This window comes from Canis lupus, chromosome 2, assembly GCF_048164855.1.
Source record: "Canis lupus baileyi chromosome 2, mCanLup2.hap1, whole genome shotgun sequence".
NCBI lineage: Eukaryota > Metazoa > Chordata > Mammalia > Carnivora > Canidae > Canis > Canis lupus.
In genome coordinates this window covers 63,250,794-63,266,178 of record NC_132839.1, presented here as the reverse complement: position 1 = coordinate 63,266,178, position 15,385 = coordinate 63,250,794, and the positions used below count along the sequence as shown (strand labels likewise).

General features: G+C 48.5%; 1 protein-coding gene across 3 annotated transcripts in view; it reads left to right on the top strand.

The window, feature by feature from the left end:
- RNF4 (ring finger protein 4) overlaps positions 1 to 15,385 on the top strand; it is a 38,028-nt gene that overhangs the window by 7,386 nt on the left and 15,257 nt on the right. For 2 of the 3 annotated variants that reach the window (XM_072804154.1, XM_072804160.1), the window contains exons 2-4: positions 8,627 to 8,795; positions 12,780 to 12,894; positions 14,926 to 15,005. In XM_072804154.1, coding sequence (XP_072660255.1) covers positions 8,787 to 8,795; positions 12,780 to 12,894; positions 14,926 to 15,005 — 204 coding nt within the window. In that variant the 5' untranslated portion in view covers positions 8,627 to 8,786. Of the gene's footprint in view, positions 1 to 8,626; positions 8,796 to 12,779; positions 12,895 to 14,925; positions 15,010 to 15,385 lie in introns of all 3 variants that reach the window. The other variant, XM_072804161.1, reaches the window with a different exon arrangement.

Below are 15,385 nucleotides of genomic sequence, written 5' to 3'. Positions count from 1 at the left end.
ATCTTAATACCCATGAGATCATAACCTGAGCTGAAAGAGTTGGAGGCTTCACCAGCTGAGCTCCCTAGGAACCCCAGCACTTAGCACTTGTAAGAAGAGCTGTGCTTTCTGGCTCTTCTGGCATATTTATTACATAATTTACTGATTGTCTTTTCTCTTAGACTATATAATCCATGGTCTGATTTTGTCTGCTGACTAGAAGTCCCTGGAGATGTGCCTGATCTGGATCAGGCACCTGTAAATAGTCATTGATTTAAACAGCTGATGGGATTGTCTCCAGGGTGCTGGGAACAGTACTGGGCACTTTGATTCAGCATCATTGTTTTACAAAACAGCTGCAAAGGCAAGGGGTATTTTTTCCCCACATTAAAGATGGAGAAATTGAGGCAGGGAGATGAAGTATTTGTGCTAGACTGTAAGACTTGTACGGTCAGCCACATGATTGCTGGCTCTTTACTATGTACCCTCAATTGCATAGCAAGCAAGAGGCATATGCTTTTATTCAGTACTAAGGCCCAGTTGTTGATGTGACATCAAGGTTCCATTTAAAAAGTTTTGGGTGGGGGTGCCTGCCTGGTGGCTCAGTTGGTTAAGTATCTGACTCTTGATTTCTGTTCAGGTCATGATTTCAGGGTCATGATGATGTAGTTTGAGTATAGGTGAGGTTTGGTGGGGTAAGATCCAGAGTTGACCACCAAGAAAGAATTCTTGAGATGTCTTTAGTGCAACATGTGGTTTTATGAAAGCCGGGGACAGGACCCTTGGGCAGGAAGAGCTGCTGCCCCAGGGTTGTGAGGGGACGCTGATAAACTGGGAGCTGGGGGAGGTGAGGGAAAGGGAGGTTTTCAAAAGAATTTTTGTAGCTAAAGAGGACCTACAAGATACTGGAGGCCTGGCCATTGTCAGGTTCAGGTGGTTTTTCCCTCTGGTAAAGCATTAACTTTAAGAGAGTTGGGAGTTTCTTTCTGAAGTTAGGTTATTAATAAGAATGTTTTTTTCTTTTTCTTTTTTTTAAAGATTTTTTTTAATTAATTAATTAATTTATTTATTTATTTATTTATTCATGAGAGAGAGAGAGAGAGAGAGAGGCAGAGACACAGGCACAGAGAGAAGCAGGCTCCCTGCAGGGAGCCCGATGTGGGACTGGATCCTGGGTCTCTGGGATCACCCCCTGAGCCGAAGGCAGGCATTAAACTGCTGAGCCACCCAGGCCTCCCGAGAATGCTTTTTTCTTATAAATCATTACGGCGTTTTATAAACTGAGGGAGACTCCTCTCTATAAGACCATAATCTCTGCAAGTTAACTATTTTGTTTTTCCTTTCCCTTAGCTTTAGGGCAGCCAGGAGTGCCTGCGAAGTGCACACATATCCCACCTGGTTGGGGGGGGGGGGTGTCTGTGGGGTGTCAGCTTGTGTTTTTTCCTCAGCTAGCCTTCTCTTTCCTCATTAGTGACATCAAGCCCGGTGTTGGGCTCCAGTGTTGGGCTCCATGTTCAATGGGGAATCTGCTTAAGATTCTCTTTCCCTCTGTGCACGTGCGCGCCCCCCCCCCCCCCCCCCCAGCCGCCATGTGTACTCTCTTTAAAATAAATCTTGAAAGTAAAAAGCCTGAGGGGTGGCACCTGGCTAGCTTAGTTGGTAGAAAATGTGACTCTTGATCTCAGGGTCATGAGTCAAGCCCCACATTGGGAGCAGAACTTTTTTTTTTTTTTTTTTAAGTTTTGAAATTAAAGTTTATTGGCAACTTTTAATGATCATGCTCACTTCCCCAGCAGGGCAGGCTGTGCTGGGCACTGGTACGTTGCCAACAGCCTTGGGTATTTTGACATTCTTTACAAAGGTAGTTGGGCATGGGTGCCTGGGTGGCTCAGTCAGTTGGATGTCTGCCTTCTGCTCAGGTCATGCATGATCCCAGGGAGTCTGCTTCTCCCTCTCCTTCTGCTCCTCTCCTGCTTGTGCTCTCTCATTTTCTTAAATAAATAAATAAATAAATAGTTGGGCAGTACACCATAGTCTTTAATATATTCTTGCTTTTTATTTTTTAGACTTTATTTATTTATTTATTCCTGAGAGAAGCAGAAATATAGAGGGAGAAGTAGGTTCCTCACAGGGAACCCAATGTGGGATTTGATCCCGGGACGGGGATCACGCCCTGAGCCAAAGGCAGATGCTCAACTGCTGAACCAGCCACTCAGGCGTCCCATATTCTTGCTTTTTTAAAGACACATGTTCTGTAATACTATTTTTGAAATTCCATATAGGGAAGTACTTAAAATAACATGGCAATGATTATGTGTTTATGGTTTTATTTATTTATTTATTTAAAAGATTTTATTCATTTATTCATGAGAGACCGAGAGAATCAGAGACACAGGCAGAAGGAGAAGCAGGCTCCATGCAGGGAGCCCGACGCGGGACTTGATCCCGAGTCTCCAGGATCACACCCTGGGCCAACAGCTGCACTAAACTGCTGAGCCACCCGGACTGCCCAGTGTTTATGGTTTTAAAAGGGGAGATAGGGAGTAGACAATTGGTACTAGCCAGCACCTGATAAATTGGCATTTATTTTCTTGATGAAATTTTGTAGGATTTATGGTCTGCTTTAACCCTGCTGGCATACAGAGGTTGCCCTAGCTAGCTCATTCAAACTCAAAGGAGACTGCCCATGTGTCTCAGAGTGGCCATTTGTGGGTTTATAGTGAGAGCTACCTTGTAATTGGCACACAGAAGGAGTTACCCAATGTATCTGCACGTTATCTCCTCTTAGAAAAATACACAAAGAGGGGTGCTTGCGGGGGCTCAGTCAGTGAAGTGTCTGGCTCAGGTCATGATCCTGGGGTCCCGGAATGGAGTCTCACACTGAGCTCCCTGCTGGGCAGGGAGCCTGCTTCTTCTGCCTCTCCCCCAGCTCGTGCTTGTATGCTCACTCTCTGTCAAATAAAATCTTAAAAAAAAAAAAAAAAAAAACTGTACAAAGAGCCACCTAAGAATCAAGAATGCTTGGTGATTCTGGAACCTATGTGGAGAGTTAGGTCTCAGATATCTGTGGGTAATTGTGTCAGTCTTTGCTGGCCTGCATTGATGGTGTGAGAGAGGGCTGTGTGTGTCTGGGTTGGACAGCTGCTCATTCTAGATCTTCCCTTGGATACTCTACAGACTTTTCACTTTCTGTCTCTGGAGCACCCCTGCCACCCCTTTTCTGCTGACTCTTCCTTACTTGGCTGTGAGAGAACCAGCTCCAGTTCCATACTTTCTGCTTCCTGCCTGCCCAGCTGCTGCTTTTTTTTTTTTTTTTTTTTCTGCCCAGCTGCTTCTAACCATTATGTCTGTAGACATGTACCATGTAAGTGATTATGTGTGTCAGTTCTAGAGTTGGGGGTCATCCTTTGTAGTGTGACTTCATGGGAAAAAACCTACCTCTAACAAGGACAGAATGATCAAGTGGACCACTTCAGTCTGCGCTGGCCTCAGTGGCTTCCTCCCAACTGGCAGTCCTGGCTCCCATGCTCTGCTACCATCTCCTCCGAGCCACACAGCTTTCTTCTTGCCTTGGGTTCTCTTGGTCTCCCTACTTCTTCTCGGTATGCATTCTGACTTGTTCAGCCTTCCATTACCCTCAAGCACATGGGGGATAGGATCTAAAACCCTTGGTTGTCCTGCCCTTGAGGGGTGGGTTAGGAGGCAAGTTAGGATCCAACCATTCATCTCTGCTGTCTCTTTCCTTCTGCCACCTACACAGTCCTCATCTAGGGCAATCTCCCTTTCTGCACACCCCACCCCCACCTGGCTTGTTTCTTGAGTAACTCCTGTCACTCTGGGTCTCCACTTGCTTGGTCACCAGTGACTGGCTTCCTGTGGCCAGCCGATTGGCCTTGTTCTAGGTCCCCTGCCTGTTGACTGCTGCTTACTCCTTGAAACATCGGCTTTGCCTAACTGATGCCTCCAGGTTCTCTCAAAGCTTTGTTTCTGACTTTTTATTCTTATAGGCTCTTCTTGCTCTACCCAAGAGCAGATTTAAACAGATTCTAGAATCTCTACCTCCACTCCAGTTCTTTTTTTTTTTCCAGATTTTATTTATTTATTCATGAGAGTACAGAGAGAGAGAGAGAGAGAGAGAGAGAGGCAGAGACACAGGCAGAGGGAGAAACAGGCTCCATACAGGAAGCCCGACTTGGGACTCGATCCCAGGTCTCCAGGATCACGCCCTGGGCTGAAGGCGGCACTAAATCGCTGAGCCACCTGGGCTGCCCCACTCCAGTTTTCTCTCTTGAGTTTTTCAGCTGCCTTTAGGCCTTCCCCCCCCCCCCCCCCGCCCTTTATGCCTTTCTACCTGGGTATCCCATAGCTAGCATTTCTAAAACTAAAACTGTCTACCCTCAATGCTTGTTTCTTTTTTCCCTTCCCAAGTTCAGTTTTATGGCGTCATTCCTGCTGTGTAACTAGCTAGATACCTTGGTGTAAATTGTCCTTACTCTCCTATCAAAGCTTTAGGAATTCCTGGTGTCTGGCCTTCCTGGCCATTCCCAGTGCCATGCCTTGGAAACTAAAGGATTATGGGCCATCTGCTGAGATGAAGTGATGGTATAGTTGGAAGGAGTTTCTTCCTGGACATAGTAAAACCTGGAAAACATCCATTTTCCAAATTGTTTCTAGAATTCATACATCTAATTCTGGCATGGTATTTATTTAATAGTTTGGGTTCTGGTGTGACACTGCCCTGGTATAAATCCAGACAACTGTTTAGTAGTTGTGGACTTGGGGCAGGTTATTTGACCCCCCCCCCCCCCCCCCCGCAATCATCCTTAGCTCTCTTGTGTGTAAAATAGTAACCTTAGGGCACCTGAATGGTTCAATCAGTTAAGTGTCTGACTCTATGGGCTCAGGTTATAATCTCAGGGTCATGAGACTGATATTCAACATTGGGATTGCATTCAGCAGGGAGTCTGCTTGGGATGCTCTGTCCTCCCTCTGCCCCTCCTGCGTGTGTGCATGTACGTGCACACAGTCGCTCTCTTTCTCTCAGATGAGTCTTTTAAAAAATAAATAAGATGGTAACCTTAATAATACCTTTCCCTTTATTGGGTGATGGTACTGTTACGTGAACTGTGTCTGGAAAGCACAGTGTTTTGCACACAGTACAAATAAAATCTGGGCTTCAGCTTTTAGTCTTACTATTCTGATGGTCTCTGTCACCTGCAGTATCCAGGACACTTTGTAGGCTGTGAAGGCTGCCTTTCCTGCAACCTTTGCTTCACCTGAAGTCTAGACATTGCACTTCCACGTCACCACTCTGGTCTGCTTGGAATGCCTTCTTCCCATCTCTGTTCTCTGGTAAAATTCTGCCCCTTCGCAGATTTCCCTAACGCCAGCCTTCCAACTTCCTGTGCCCTCTAACTGCTAACTCTTCCTGTTCCCAAAAGAAGCAGACAGATTTGGAATGGATTTCTGGACTGGCCTTGGGCATGGAGAATGAGAACACTCTAGGGAAGCATGCAGGGAGGCATCAGTGGTCTTGCTGGGGCTAGGGGGCTGCAGGAGGCAGTGTCAGAGAGCAAGGAGAGCGTGCAGGTCAAGTAGTAGGGGGTCCTCTACAGTAGTCCTAGGACAAGTCTTAACAACCATGTTTGAAAGCCTAAAAAGTAACCAAGTGGGAGGCAAGAGGCTTATGGAACAGCCCAGGGATGTGCATTAAATTATTTCGTATTCAATAAACGGATCTCCTTGTTTCTCTGTCAGTGACATTTTAATCAAAGATTCTTCTCAATTCTAAGACACACCGTGAGGTAGATAACTTTTCCCCAAAACAGCTATGTCATGTGTATACACCCAAATGTAAGACTTTTCTTGGGATAAGAAACATAAGCAGATGTGTTAGAATCTTACAAAGTGTGGTGGTTTTATGAGACTTAAGAGGCTGTTGGGGCACCTTCCCCTCTGTTCAGACCAGATGGATGGTCTTGATCCCTCCCAGCCAAAGCCTCTGTCCTGAATGCCGGTCTCAGCTGAAGGTTTCCCAGGTGAGGCGTTGCTTTGGGAACATGTGTGCCATTTGAAAGTAGGAGCACGTGTGGCCCCATGATGCGGGCCAGGCTGAGGGCCGTCAGGAGATGTCATGCTGCATGGCAGCTGCACATTTCCCCATAACTTTTCAGTTATGAGTGGCACAGTGGACAACGAGGTGCCAGGGGAGCAGATATGGACACATGCAGACCACCAGGTAATGGAAAAAGAGGCTCGGCTGGCTGGGTAGTCCCTCTAGAGGGGCTTCTCTTTGAAAAAAAGCTCTGGGGTGGAGGGTGCTTCTGAAAAACCTTCTCTGGCTTCTCCTTATCCTGTGTTTCCTTACACCTAGCACATAATATGCCCAATTACAACACCTGAGCCCTCTACCAGTGTCAGCCCCCCCCCCACCACCACCACCCAGACTGGGAGCTAATAACCGGGTTTGTTCATTGCTATGTTCCCAGGACAGGAGCCACACTGATAAGTGAATGAGGTGGGGAGGCCATCTTTTTAAAGCTGGTTGGGTGCCGCATTATACAGCACTTGGGGGCTGGAGCAGAGGGGTAGAGTTGTGCCACACTTAGTACATTTGGAGGGACTGTGAGGCTGGTACTGGTGGAAGGGGTCAGCGACATCAGTTCACAGCCACTGAGCCTTTAAAACGTGCTTCACTGTTCCAAGTGCTCTGCCAGCCTCTATAATCCTCACAGACCTGTTGAGGTAGGTTTGCCGCTCTGTTTTGCAGTTGAAGAAACAGGGCAGAGTTTGGTGCTTTGTTCAAGGGCACAAGCCGAGAGTTTGGAGGTGCCTGGCCAATCCCAGCTGTCTGGTTCTAGAGATGTGCTCTAGTTGCTGTGGTCAGCTGTGTGTGTTAGAAAGCTGTGTGGGCAGTAGGGTGGTATGGGGCCCTGGGAGGTGGGAGATCTGATAGGAGGAGGTAGTAGCAGTGGGGATGAAAGGGTGGATGGATCTGAGATGGTCCTGTCTTGCTTCCCACCTCAGTGCCTTTCACAGAGGCCTCCTTCAGTCAGTCCAAGGCTCTGGTCCTAGTCCGCTGGTTCCTGGGGTGGGGACCTTGGGAGCAGCACCATTAGTGCTGCCTTGGAACTTGTTAGAAATGCAGATTTTTGAGTCCCATCCTGCACCTGCTGAATCAGAGACTGGTTTCACACACCTTCCTGATGAGGCTGGTGCAGGCTTGAGTTTGAGAACCCTTGTTCTTGTCTGGAGCACTGCCGCCCAGAGTGGGTAACCACAGAGCCCCCCGCTTGTCTCTGATTAGCCCTGGGCTTCCCCTACTAGAAGCCAGCTTTGCCCCTTCTCCCTTGATGACCCCTGGCTTCAACTCCATGTTTCTGTTTCCTATTTGCTCCCTTTCACTGCATCTCTGGCAGGGAGTTTACTTTGGGTAGTTGCCGCCTCCCAGTGGAATGAAATCCTGGGGCCTTGTTCTCTAGCAGCCTCTTCATTTGCTGGTTTCCTGGTTCTTTCCTACTCACTTCTTGCCACTGATGGAAGTCTCAGCTAGGCCTGCAGGGTGAACCAGGGCCGCTGGCTCTTGTCTCCTCAGCTAAATTATCACCTCCTCTAGAGGGCAACAGTGAAGTTGTGGAAAGAGCCAGAAAACCTGGGCTCTGCTCTGGCCTCAGAAGCTCCATGCCTTCCTGGTTGCAAGAAGTCCTCAAGGGTGTATGTGGCAGCTCTGATTCTCTTGTCTTTTCCCAGCAGCTGGTGCAGGACTCTAGAAGGGTTTCAGCAGCCAAGAAGGAGGACAAGCGGTGGCAGAATGGGTCTGATTTCAGGCTTTGGGATCAAGTGGTCCAATACTCTATTAAGAATGCTTGCTTCCGGGGATCCTGGGTGACTCAGTGGTTCACCGCCTGCCTTTGGCCCAGCGCGTGATCCTGGAGTCCCGGGATCGAGCCCTGCGTTAGGCTCCCAGCATGGAGCCTGCTTCTCCCTCTGCCTGTGTCTCTGCCTCTCTATCTCTCTCTAGGTCTATCATGAATAAATAAATAAAATCTGGGATCCCTGGGTGGCCCAGCGGTTTAACACCTGCCTTTGGCCCAGGGCGCGATCCTGGAGTCCCAGGATCAAGTCCCACGTCGGGCTCCCGGCATGGAGCCTGCTTCTCCCTCTGCCTGTGACACACTCTGCCTCTCTCTCTCTCTCTCTCTCTCTCTCTCTCTCTCATAAATAAATAAATAAATAAATCTTTAAAAAAATAAAATCTTTTTTTTAGAAAAGAAAGAATGCTTGCTTCCCCCTTCCACCCCCCCCAAAAATGCTTGCTTCCTAAGAATATGGAAGCAAGCGCATGAGTTGCATGAAGCATTCAACAAAGTACCAGTAAAGGATTGAACTGAGCTTTGTTGTTGTTGTTGTTGTTTTTAAAGAGATTTATTTATTCATGAAAGACCCAGAGTGAGAGAGGCAGAGACACAGGCAGAGGGAGAAGCAGACTCCATGCAGGGAGCCTGATGTGGGACTCGATCCTGGATCTCCAGGATCACGGCCTCGGCTGAAGGTGGTGCCAAACCGCTGGGCCACCTGGGCTGCCCTGAGCTTTGTTGTTGAGGATGCAGGTGGAGGCAGTTATCACCTTGTTATCATTGTGTTTTAGGACTTGAAGATCCTGGAAATCTACTGGGCAGCGGATTGCTATGCTTGTCAGAGGATGAGTAACCAGCAGGTGTGAGTAGTTGAGAAGAGTCCACGTTCAACTTCCCTGCTGACCTCCGGACAGGTCCTTCCTTTTCTGTAGGGTGGAGGCAAAGAGCACAATGAGTACGGTGAGTTTTATCAGCTTGCCAGTTTTCTTTCCTTTATTAAGATTTTATTGTTTTATTTGTGAGAGCGCACACAAGCGGAGGTAGGAAGGTAGGAGGGAAGGGCAGACTCTGCGCTGAGCTGGGATCCCACCCTGGAGCTCGATCCTAGGACCCTGAGATCACGAGCTGAGTGGAAGGCAGATGCTTGATGGACTGGCCACGCAGGTGCCTCTTGTATTATTTTTAAGGCTAAGCAGCTATCTTATTCCTTATGGGACGTTAACGAGAGTACCATAAAGGTGCCTCTAGGTAACCCTCGTTCTTGAGGGAATGTGTACAGGACTATTGGGCAGGTACACAACTTGTCTGGAGAAGTCCAGTATCTTGGGTGATGCCCTGAGGACAAAAGTCATAGCTGTGGGGATATGAAACATCATATCCCCAGAGCAGCTATCCATGTCCTGATTTATTTCAGCATTTATAACCCAGTTTTCCATTTTCCCCTCTCTTTTCCCTGTGTAGTCGTTGGTCCAGTATGAGCATAATAGTAAGAGTGAGAGCTTCTGTACACTCAGTGACCCAATTTGGTAAGTCTGTTCAGAGCTTGTATCAGACTGCAGAGGCTGCTAGGGTAGTGTCACTGGGTGTCATCTGGAGCCCCTTGAGCTCCAGAGAAGATTGCCTGAGGTCCCCCTCCTCGGTTTATTCCCTGCTGACAAAGTTGCTCACAGGATCTAAACTCAATACAGCTATTCATTTGAGATACTGGATTCATTTCAGGTGGACCAGGAGAGAAATGAAAGCCTCATATTCTCTTAACAGGCCCCAGAGGTACTGTGAGCATGCGGGCAGGTGAGACAGTAGTAGACAGCAGTAGAAATCTGTAGATTCCTAGGGTGCACCTCAGCCCGATCAGACCACTTTTAGTCTCTGTGTGCTCCGAACCAACTGTTGATATTTGTACACAAAAGGGCCTTTGTGGGCAGCCCGGGTGGCTCAGCGATTTAGTACCGTCTTTGGCCCAGGGCGTGATCCTGGAGACCCAGGATCGAGTCCCACATTGGGCTCCCTGCATGGAGCCTGCTTCTTTCTCTGCCTGTGTCTCTGCGCCTCTCCCTCTCCCTCCCTCCCTCTCTCTCTCTCTCTCTCTCTCTCTCTGTCTCTCATGAATAAATAAAATATTTAAAAAGGGTGTGGGGGGGCTTTGTTTCCCTGGACCTACCCTTTTAAAAGGCAGGTGTTTTCCCACCTTGGTCCCTTATCTGCAGACGGTCCCTGCAGCTCTCTCGTAGGGAAACAGATGTCCCAAGCCTGGGTACCTCCCCTCTGAAGCCCACACCTTGCCGGGATAGGATATGGGCAGAAAGAGCAATGTAACCCCTCACATGACTGTGAAGAAGTTGGTAAACTTCCTCAGAATGGCATAAGTCATGGACATGGTCAGTCTGTACTGACTGCTGTGAGCCTCCTGCTGGTGCGCAGCGGGAGAGCCACACTGAGTAACAGGGCAGCTAGGAGAATCTCTGCTGATATTCTTGGGTTTCTTGAGGCTGGCCCTAGCTAAAGACTCCTACCCCTGCCCTGGGAGAATGTTGATAGAGGGGGAGCAGGGCTGGATCCAAAGATGGTGGGCTGGGGAGGGTAAGGGATAGCCTCATGATGGAGGTGCCATTTGAAGCCATTTGAATAGGTTTCAGGAAGCTGTATAAGAACTGGCCAAGTGAAGAGGGGGAGGAATGGGTAGTCCAGGGCTGAGAAAGCCGCCAGGAAGAGGATTGCTGTGGGGGGTGTAGGGTAGGGATGGTAAGCATTGAGGGCATGCATTGCTGGAATGCCCATGGTGGGGTATTTTGAGTCTGGTACCTAGACTTGAGTCAGGGCCCATGGCTGCTGCTTGCCTCCCTCAGTGGGGGCCAGAAACCATACAGGTGGCTGTGGTGAGGCACAAAGGGTTCTGTTTATTAGCAGCATCTTCTAAGAAATACTTGATTCTTTTCAGAGGAAGGAAAATACAAAACAACTTCAGAGGGAAAAGGGTAAACTTGGGCAGCCCTTGGTATCCTGGTGGCAGCTAGGGGAGTATATAGACACTGGGCAATAGACTCAGCTGAGGCTGGGTGGCAGCTCCCGTGAGGGACAGAGCGACTCCTGGCGGGAGAATTTCAAGCTTACTGCAATGGTTTGTCTCTGGGTCCTCCTGGGGTTTGTTCCTGCTCCTTGGATCCACTGAGTGTTTCTAAGCCCAAATCTTAATTTCCAACATTCCCCAAGGTGCCATTTTCTACTAAGGAGCAGTTGGAACACAGCAAGAATCAGGCATCTCTCTCTCTCTCTCTCTCTCTGTCTCTCTCTGTCTCACCTGGCCAGCGAGCATGGCGCTGAGCAGTGGCTGCCCTTAGATCCAGTATAGATCTCACCAACATTGTCTGTCCTTCCAGAACTTCCAGGGACAGAACGCTTAGTAAGGCATTCAGGGAGTTACGTTAGTGCTGGCCTCATGTGTCTGTGCTCAGTATTTGGCATGCACTGTGCCCTCTGATCCACACACCAGCTCTGTAAGGCTGGTGTGGTGAGGAGTTGGGTTCCATAGAGAAATCACTGTCCTAGCTCACCCAGTTCGGGGCATAGTGGCCCGTTGCCAATGAGAACCAGAAACACAGGGAGCTGGGAGTGGCTGGGGCCATGTGGGGTGGGAATACTACGGTAATAGGGTCAGGTGGGATGTTGTCTCTTTTCAGGAAGGTTGCATAGGGCATGTTCTCACCTTATGTTTTGGGGCCGATTTGGTCAGAAGTGCTGGAGCATGTAGGTAAGCCAGCACTCAAGGATGTGGGGAGATGGCCGGCTCCAAGAGTTTGGACTGCAGCTAGGCCAGCTGAGAGCCTGAGCCTTACAGAAGGCAGGGCTTTTGGACAGCTATGGGAACTTTCGTTCTTTGAGCCCTGCGCCATGACTGTCGGGGTATAAGCTGCACTGGCAGCTTCGACCCTCAAGGTTGAAGAATTCACAAAGAAAAGACCCACTTTCCACAGTGGATAGAATTGTGGGAAACTGAGGGTGTTTGGATTGAAACAACAAAAAGGCCTCAATGAGGCCAAATACAGATCCAAGGAGTACAGGTCTGCAAGTTTTGGTAAAAGGAGGGGTTTCTGGCCAAGTCCTGACCTGGATAATTTGATAAAACAGTTTTACTTTTTGGGTTCATACTTAGTGTATGTTTAGGATTATTTCTCTCTAAATATTCAGTGTTCTAGAATGTCACATTTTGTTTTTGCTATTGTTTTTAGAGAGGGGGAGGGGCAGAGGGAGAGAATCTAAAACAGGCTCCATGCCCAGGACAGAGCCCAGGACAGGGCTCAATCTCATGACCCTGAAGTCATGACCTGAGCCATAATCAAGAGGCAGACCCTTAATTGACTACACTACCCCGGTGCCCCTAGAATGCCAAGGCTTTTTTGTTTTTTGGGGTTTTTTTGTTTTTTGTTTTTTTAAGATTTTATTTATTCATGAGAAACACACATGAGAGAGAGGCAGAGACATAGGCAGAGGGAGAAGCAGACTCCATGCAGGGAGCCTGACATGGGACTCGATCCCGGAACTCCAGGATCACACCCTGAGTCAAAGACAGACGCTCAACCACTGAGCCACCCAGGCGTCCCTAAAATGCCAAGTTTTGAAAAGACTCTAACCTCAGGTTGGCTGACTGGTCTGCTACTCTTTTTAAGAATTTTTTACTTATTTGAGAGAGCATGAGCCGGGGGAGGGACAGAGGGACAAGCAGACTCCTCACTGAGCAGGGAGTCTGACACGAGGCTTGATCCCAGCACCTGGAGATCATAACCTGAGCTAAAGGCAGATGCCTAACAGACTGAGTCCCCTATAGGCCCCTATAGGCTCCTACTCCTCTTGATGAGTTAAGCCATTCTCATGTTGACCTTTTATTTTTGATGAAATCGTATCGGTGAGGAGCTCATGTGACTGTTTCTTTCCTCTGGATACCCTCAGAGAAAGCGTCGTGGTGGCACAGTAAATTCTAGACAAGCCCAGAAGCGAACTCGGGAAGCAGCCTCCACCCCTGAGATGGCCTTGGAAGCAGAACCCATAGAACTTGTGGAAAGTGGTAAGATCTCCAGGAAGGCCGTGACCATGGGTTGCTGGTGTGGTGCAGCGTGCATGGGTGCGCCCATCACTTGGTGCCTCCCAGCCGTAGGGCCTTGTGCGAGGCACACCACGTGTCCGAGCCTGCATGACCCCTGAGTGGGACAGTCCTAGTCCTCCTGTGTGGAGTTATCATTGAGGTCAACATTTAGCTCTAGGCCTGTCAGCTAACACTGTATATGGGTTAGCTTCTGTCTGTACCATTGTAAGACCTCACCCTCCACCCAAAACTGACCAGTGACTTGAGCAGGGCCTGTGTTCTCCATGGGTTTTGACAGCCGTTTAGCAGGGCTAACTGTTTAGCCTTCCAGGAATGGGCTGCAGAGGATATGACACTGCCCTGGCCCACCTTTTCTATTTGAAACTGGACCTTCAGTTTGCTTGGCCTCCTGAAGGACTCCCACTTTCCTTTTCTCTTTTTCATCAAGACAAAATTTCCCAAGGAGGTGTATCTGTGGACAGAGCCACCTGTGTTGGAGGGAGCTGCTATAGGCAGAGGCCTGATTGAGTTTTACCTCCCTCTGCCTACTAAGGGAGATGGCAGATGGCCTGAGTTGAGTCCCTTTGCTCTGCATGTATTCATATTGTTTCAATGAGTATGATGCCTGAAAACTGATGTGTAGAGAGAAGCAGCTTGTCTTGAGGTCGATTTCGTGGGCCCTTCTGAGAAGTGTTCTCAGTATCATCTCTGTGTCTCCTGAATTTCACTTCTGTGAATTCCCAGAAGCCTGGAGGCTGAGCCTCTGGCCACCCTGCTGTACCCTCCCCTCCGCCCCAAACTTGATGCCCTGGCGTCTGAACTCTGCCATCTTTCAGGAGATGCTGGCATAGGAGGCTCCTTGATCAGGACATGAGGCCCACAAGTGGTCTCTTGAGGGGAGTCAGGATCTTGGGCCTGACTGCTTCCAGCATATCCCTTCTGTCCCCACAGTCTGCCTTATCATGTGTGCAGGGCTGTGCACATGCTTTTGTTTGTGAGAGCCAGAAATCGTGTCTACTGGAACGAGAATGGCTCTGTGACTTAGAGTATATTGGTGTCTGGGCTAGTCTTTAAAAAGGAAGAGGTCATTTTGTGTAAGTTACCTTGGATCTCTCTCCTATACTGTGGTTTTTATTTCTGTGAAACTTTTTAATATGAAAAAATAAAGCAAGTTTGAATTGCTAAATGTATTACGACTTACTGTCCCCCAACTAACTACTTTAAAAAATTCTATTCTTAACACTTCTTTAGTGCTATGATAGAAGCAAAAAAGATGGTAAATTTTTTTGGTTCATATAAATGAAAGTTGTTCTCTGCTGTTCATTCTTACCTACCTCACAGAAGTGCCTCACAGATACCTCTGCCCTTCCCCTGACATTCTGTGTTCACATAGACCCCACAGTGTAGTCTAGGGCCCAAGGCAAGCTGAACAGGCCTAGCCCATTGGGGTTTGTTGGGAGTCTAAGGGATCAGTAAATACCACCCTTGTCCTGCTTGAGAGCCACATGGAGAGGATTATCTAACTGGTGAGAGACAGAACTGAGCCTGATGAGGCCTGTAGGTGAGCAGCAGCCCGGAGGAGGAGGTGTAAGGCGGGTGTATCCCAAAGAGAAAGGCCTTGAGGAGATGAACATGCCTGATCCTCTCCCCGGACGCCCCCTAGCACTCCAAGGTAGGTCACTGCCTCTCCCCTGTGCAGGGGCAGGTGGGGGCATGGAGGCCTAGTTGTACGACAGTGAGGCCACAGGGATGCAGGTGTGTGTGCACAAGAATCGGCCCCTCCCCTTGGTGTAGTTGTAAAATCCATAGACCACCACTCAGCAAAATCCTGGAAAGGCATTCGTTGGCTGTCACCCCTGAAAAAGGGACTAGACCTGATGTTCTTCATTCTGTCCTTTGGGGGGGAATTTAGTTTGGTGTAAGCCTGTGCTTCATTTGTAATCATTTAGTGAAGCTTAGAGCAACATACCTTTACTTTTCTCTTAATGCTTGTTAAAATGCTTTATTTTAAAGCTGGAGATGAAATAGTGGACCTCACCTGTGAATCGTTAGAGCCTGTGGTTGTTGACCTGACTCACAATGACTCTGTCGTGGTAAGTGTTGGAGTGAGTGGTTGAAACTTCCTGGCTGTCGGCCTTTGGCCAACACCAACTTCTGAAGACCTTGATCACAAGTTATAGTTTATACTGAAGAAACCAGAGTGACTAGAGCCCAAGATAGAAAGTGTTTCTGGAAAATCATTTGTTGTGGCTTTGTTGCCTATGGACCGTAAATCTGTGTGACCCTGGTTTGGCCCCAGCTGTCAGGGAAGCCGTGTGGGGAGAACCCCAAGAGCCTGCCTCTGTAGTCCCCTGTTCTATACTGTGTACCACCTATGTGACCTTGGGCAAGTTACTTAGCCTCATTCACTCTGAATGGGGACATGCCTTCCATGCCAGTAGGGCATCGTGAGGCTTAAAAATCATCCTGTATT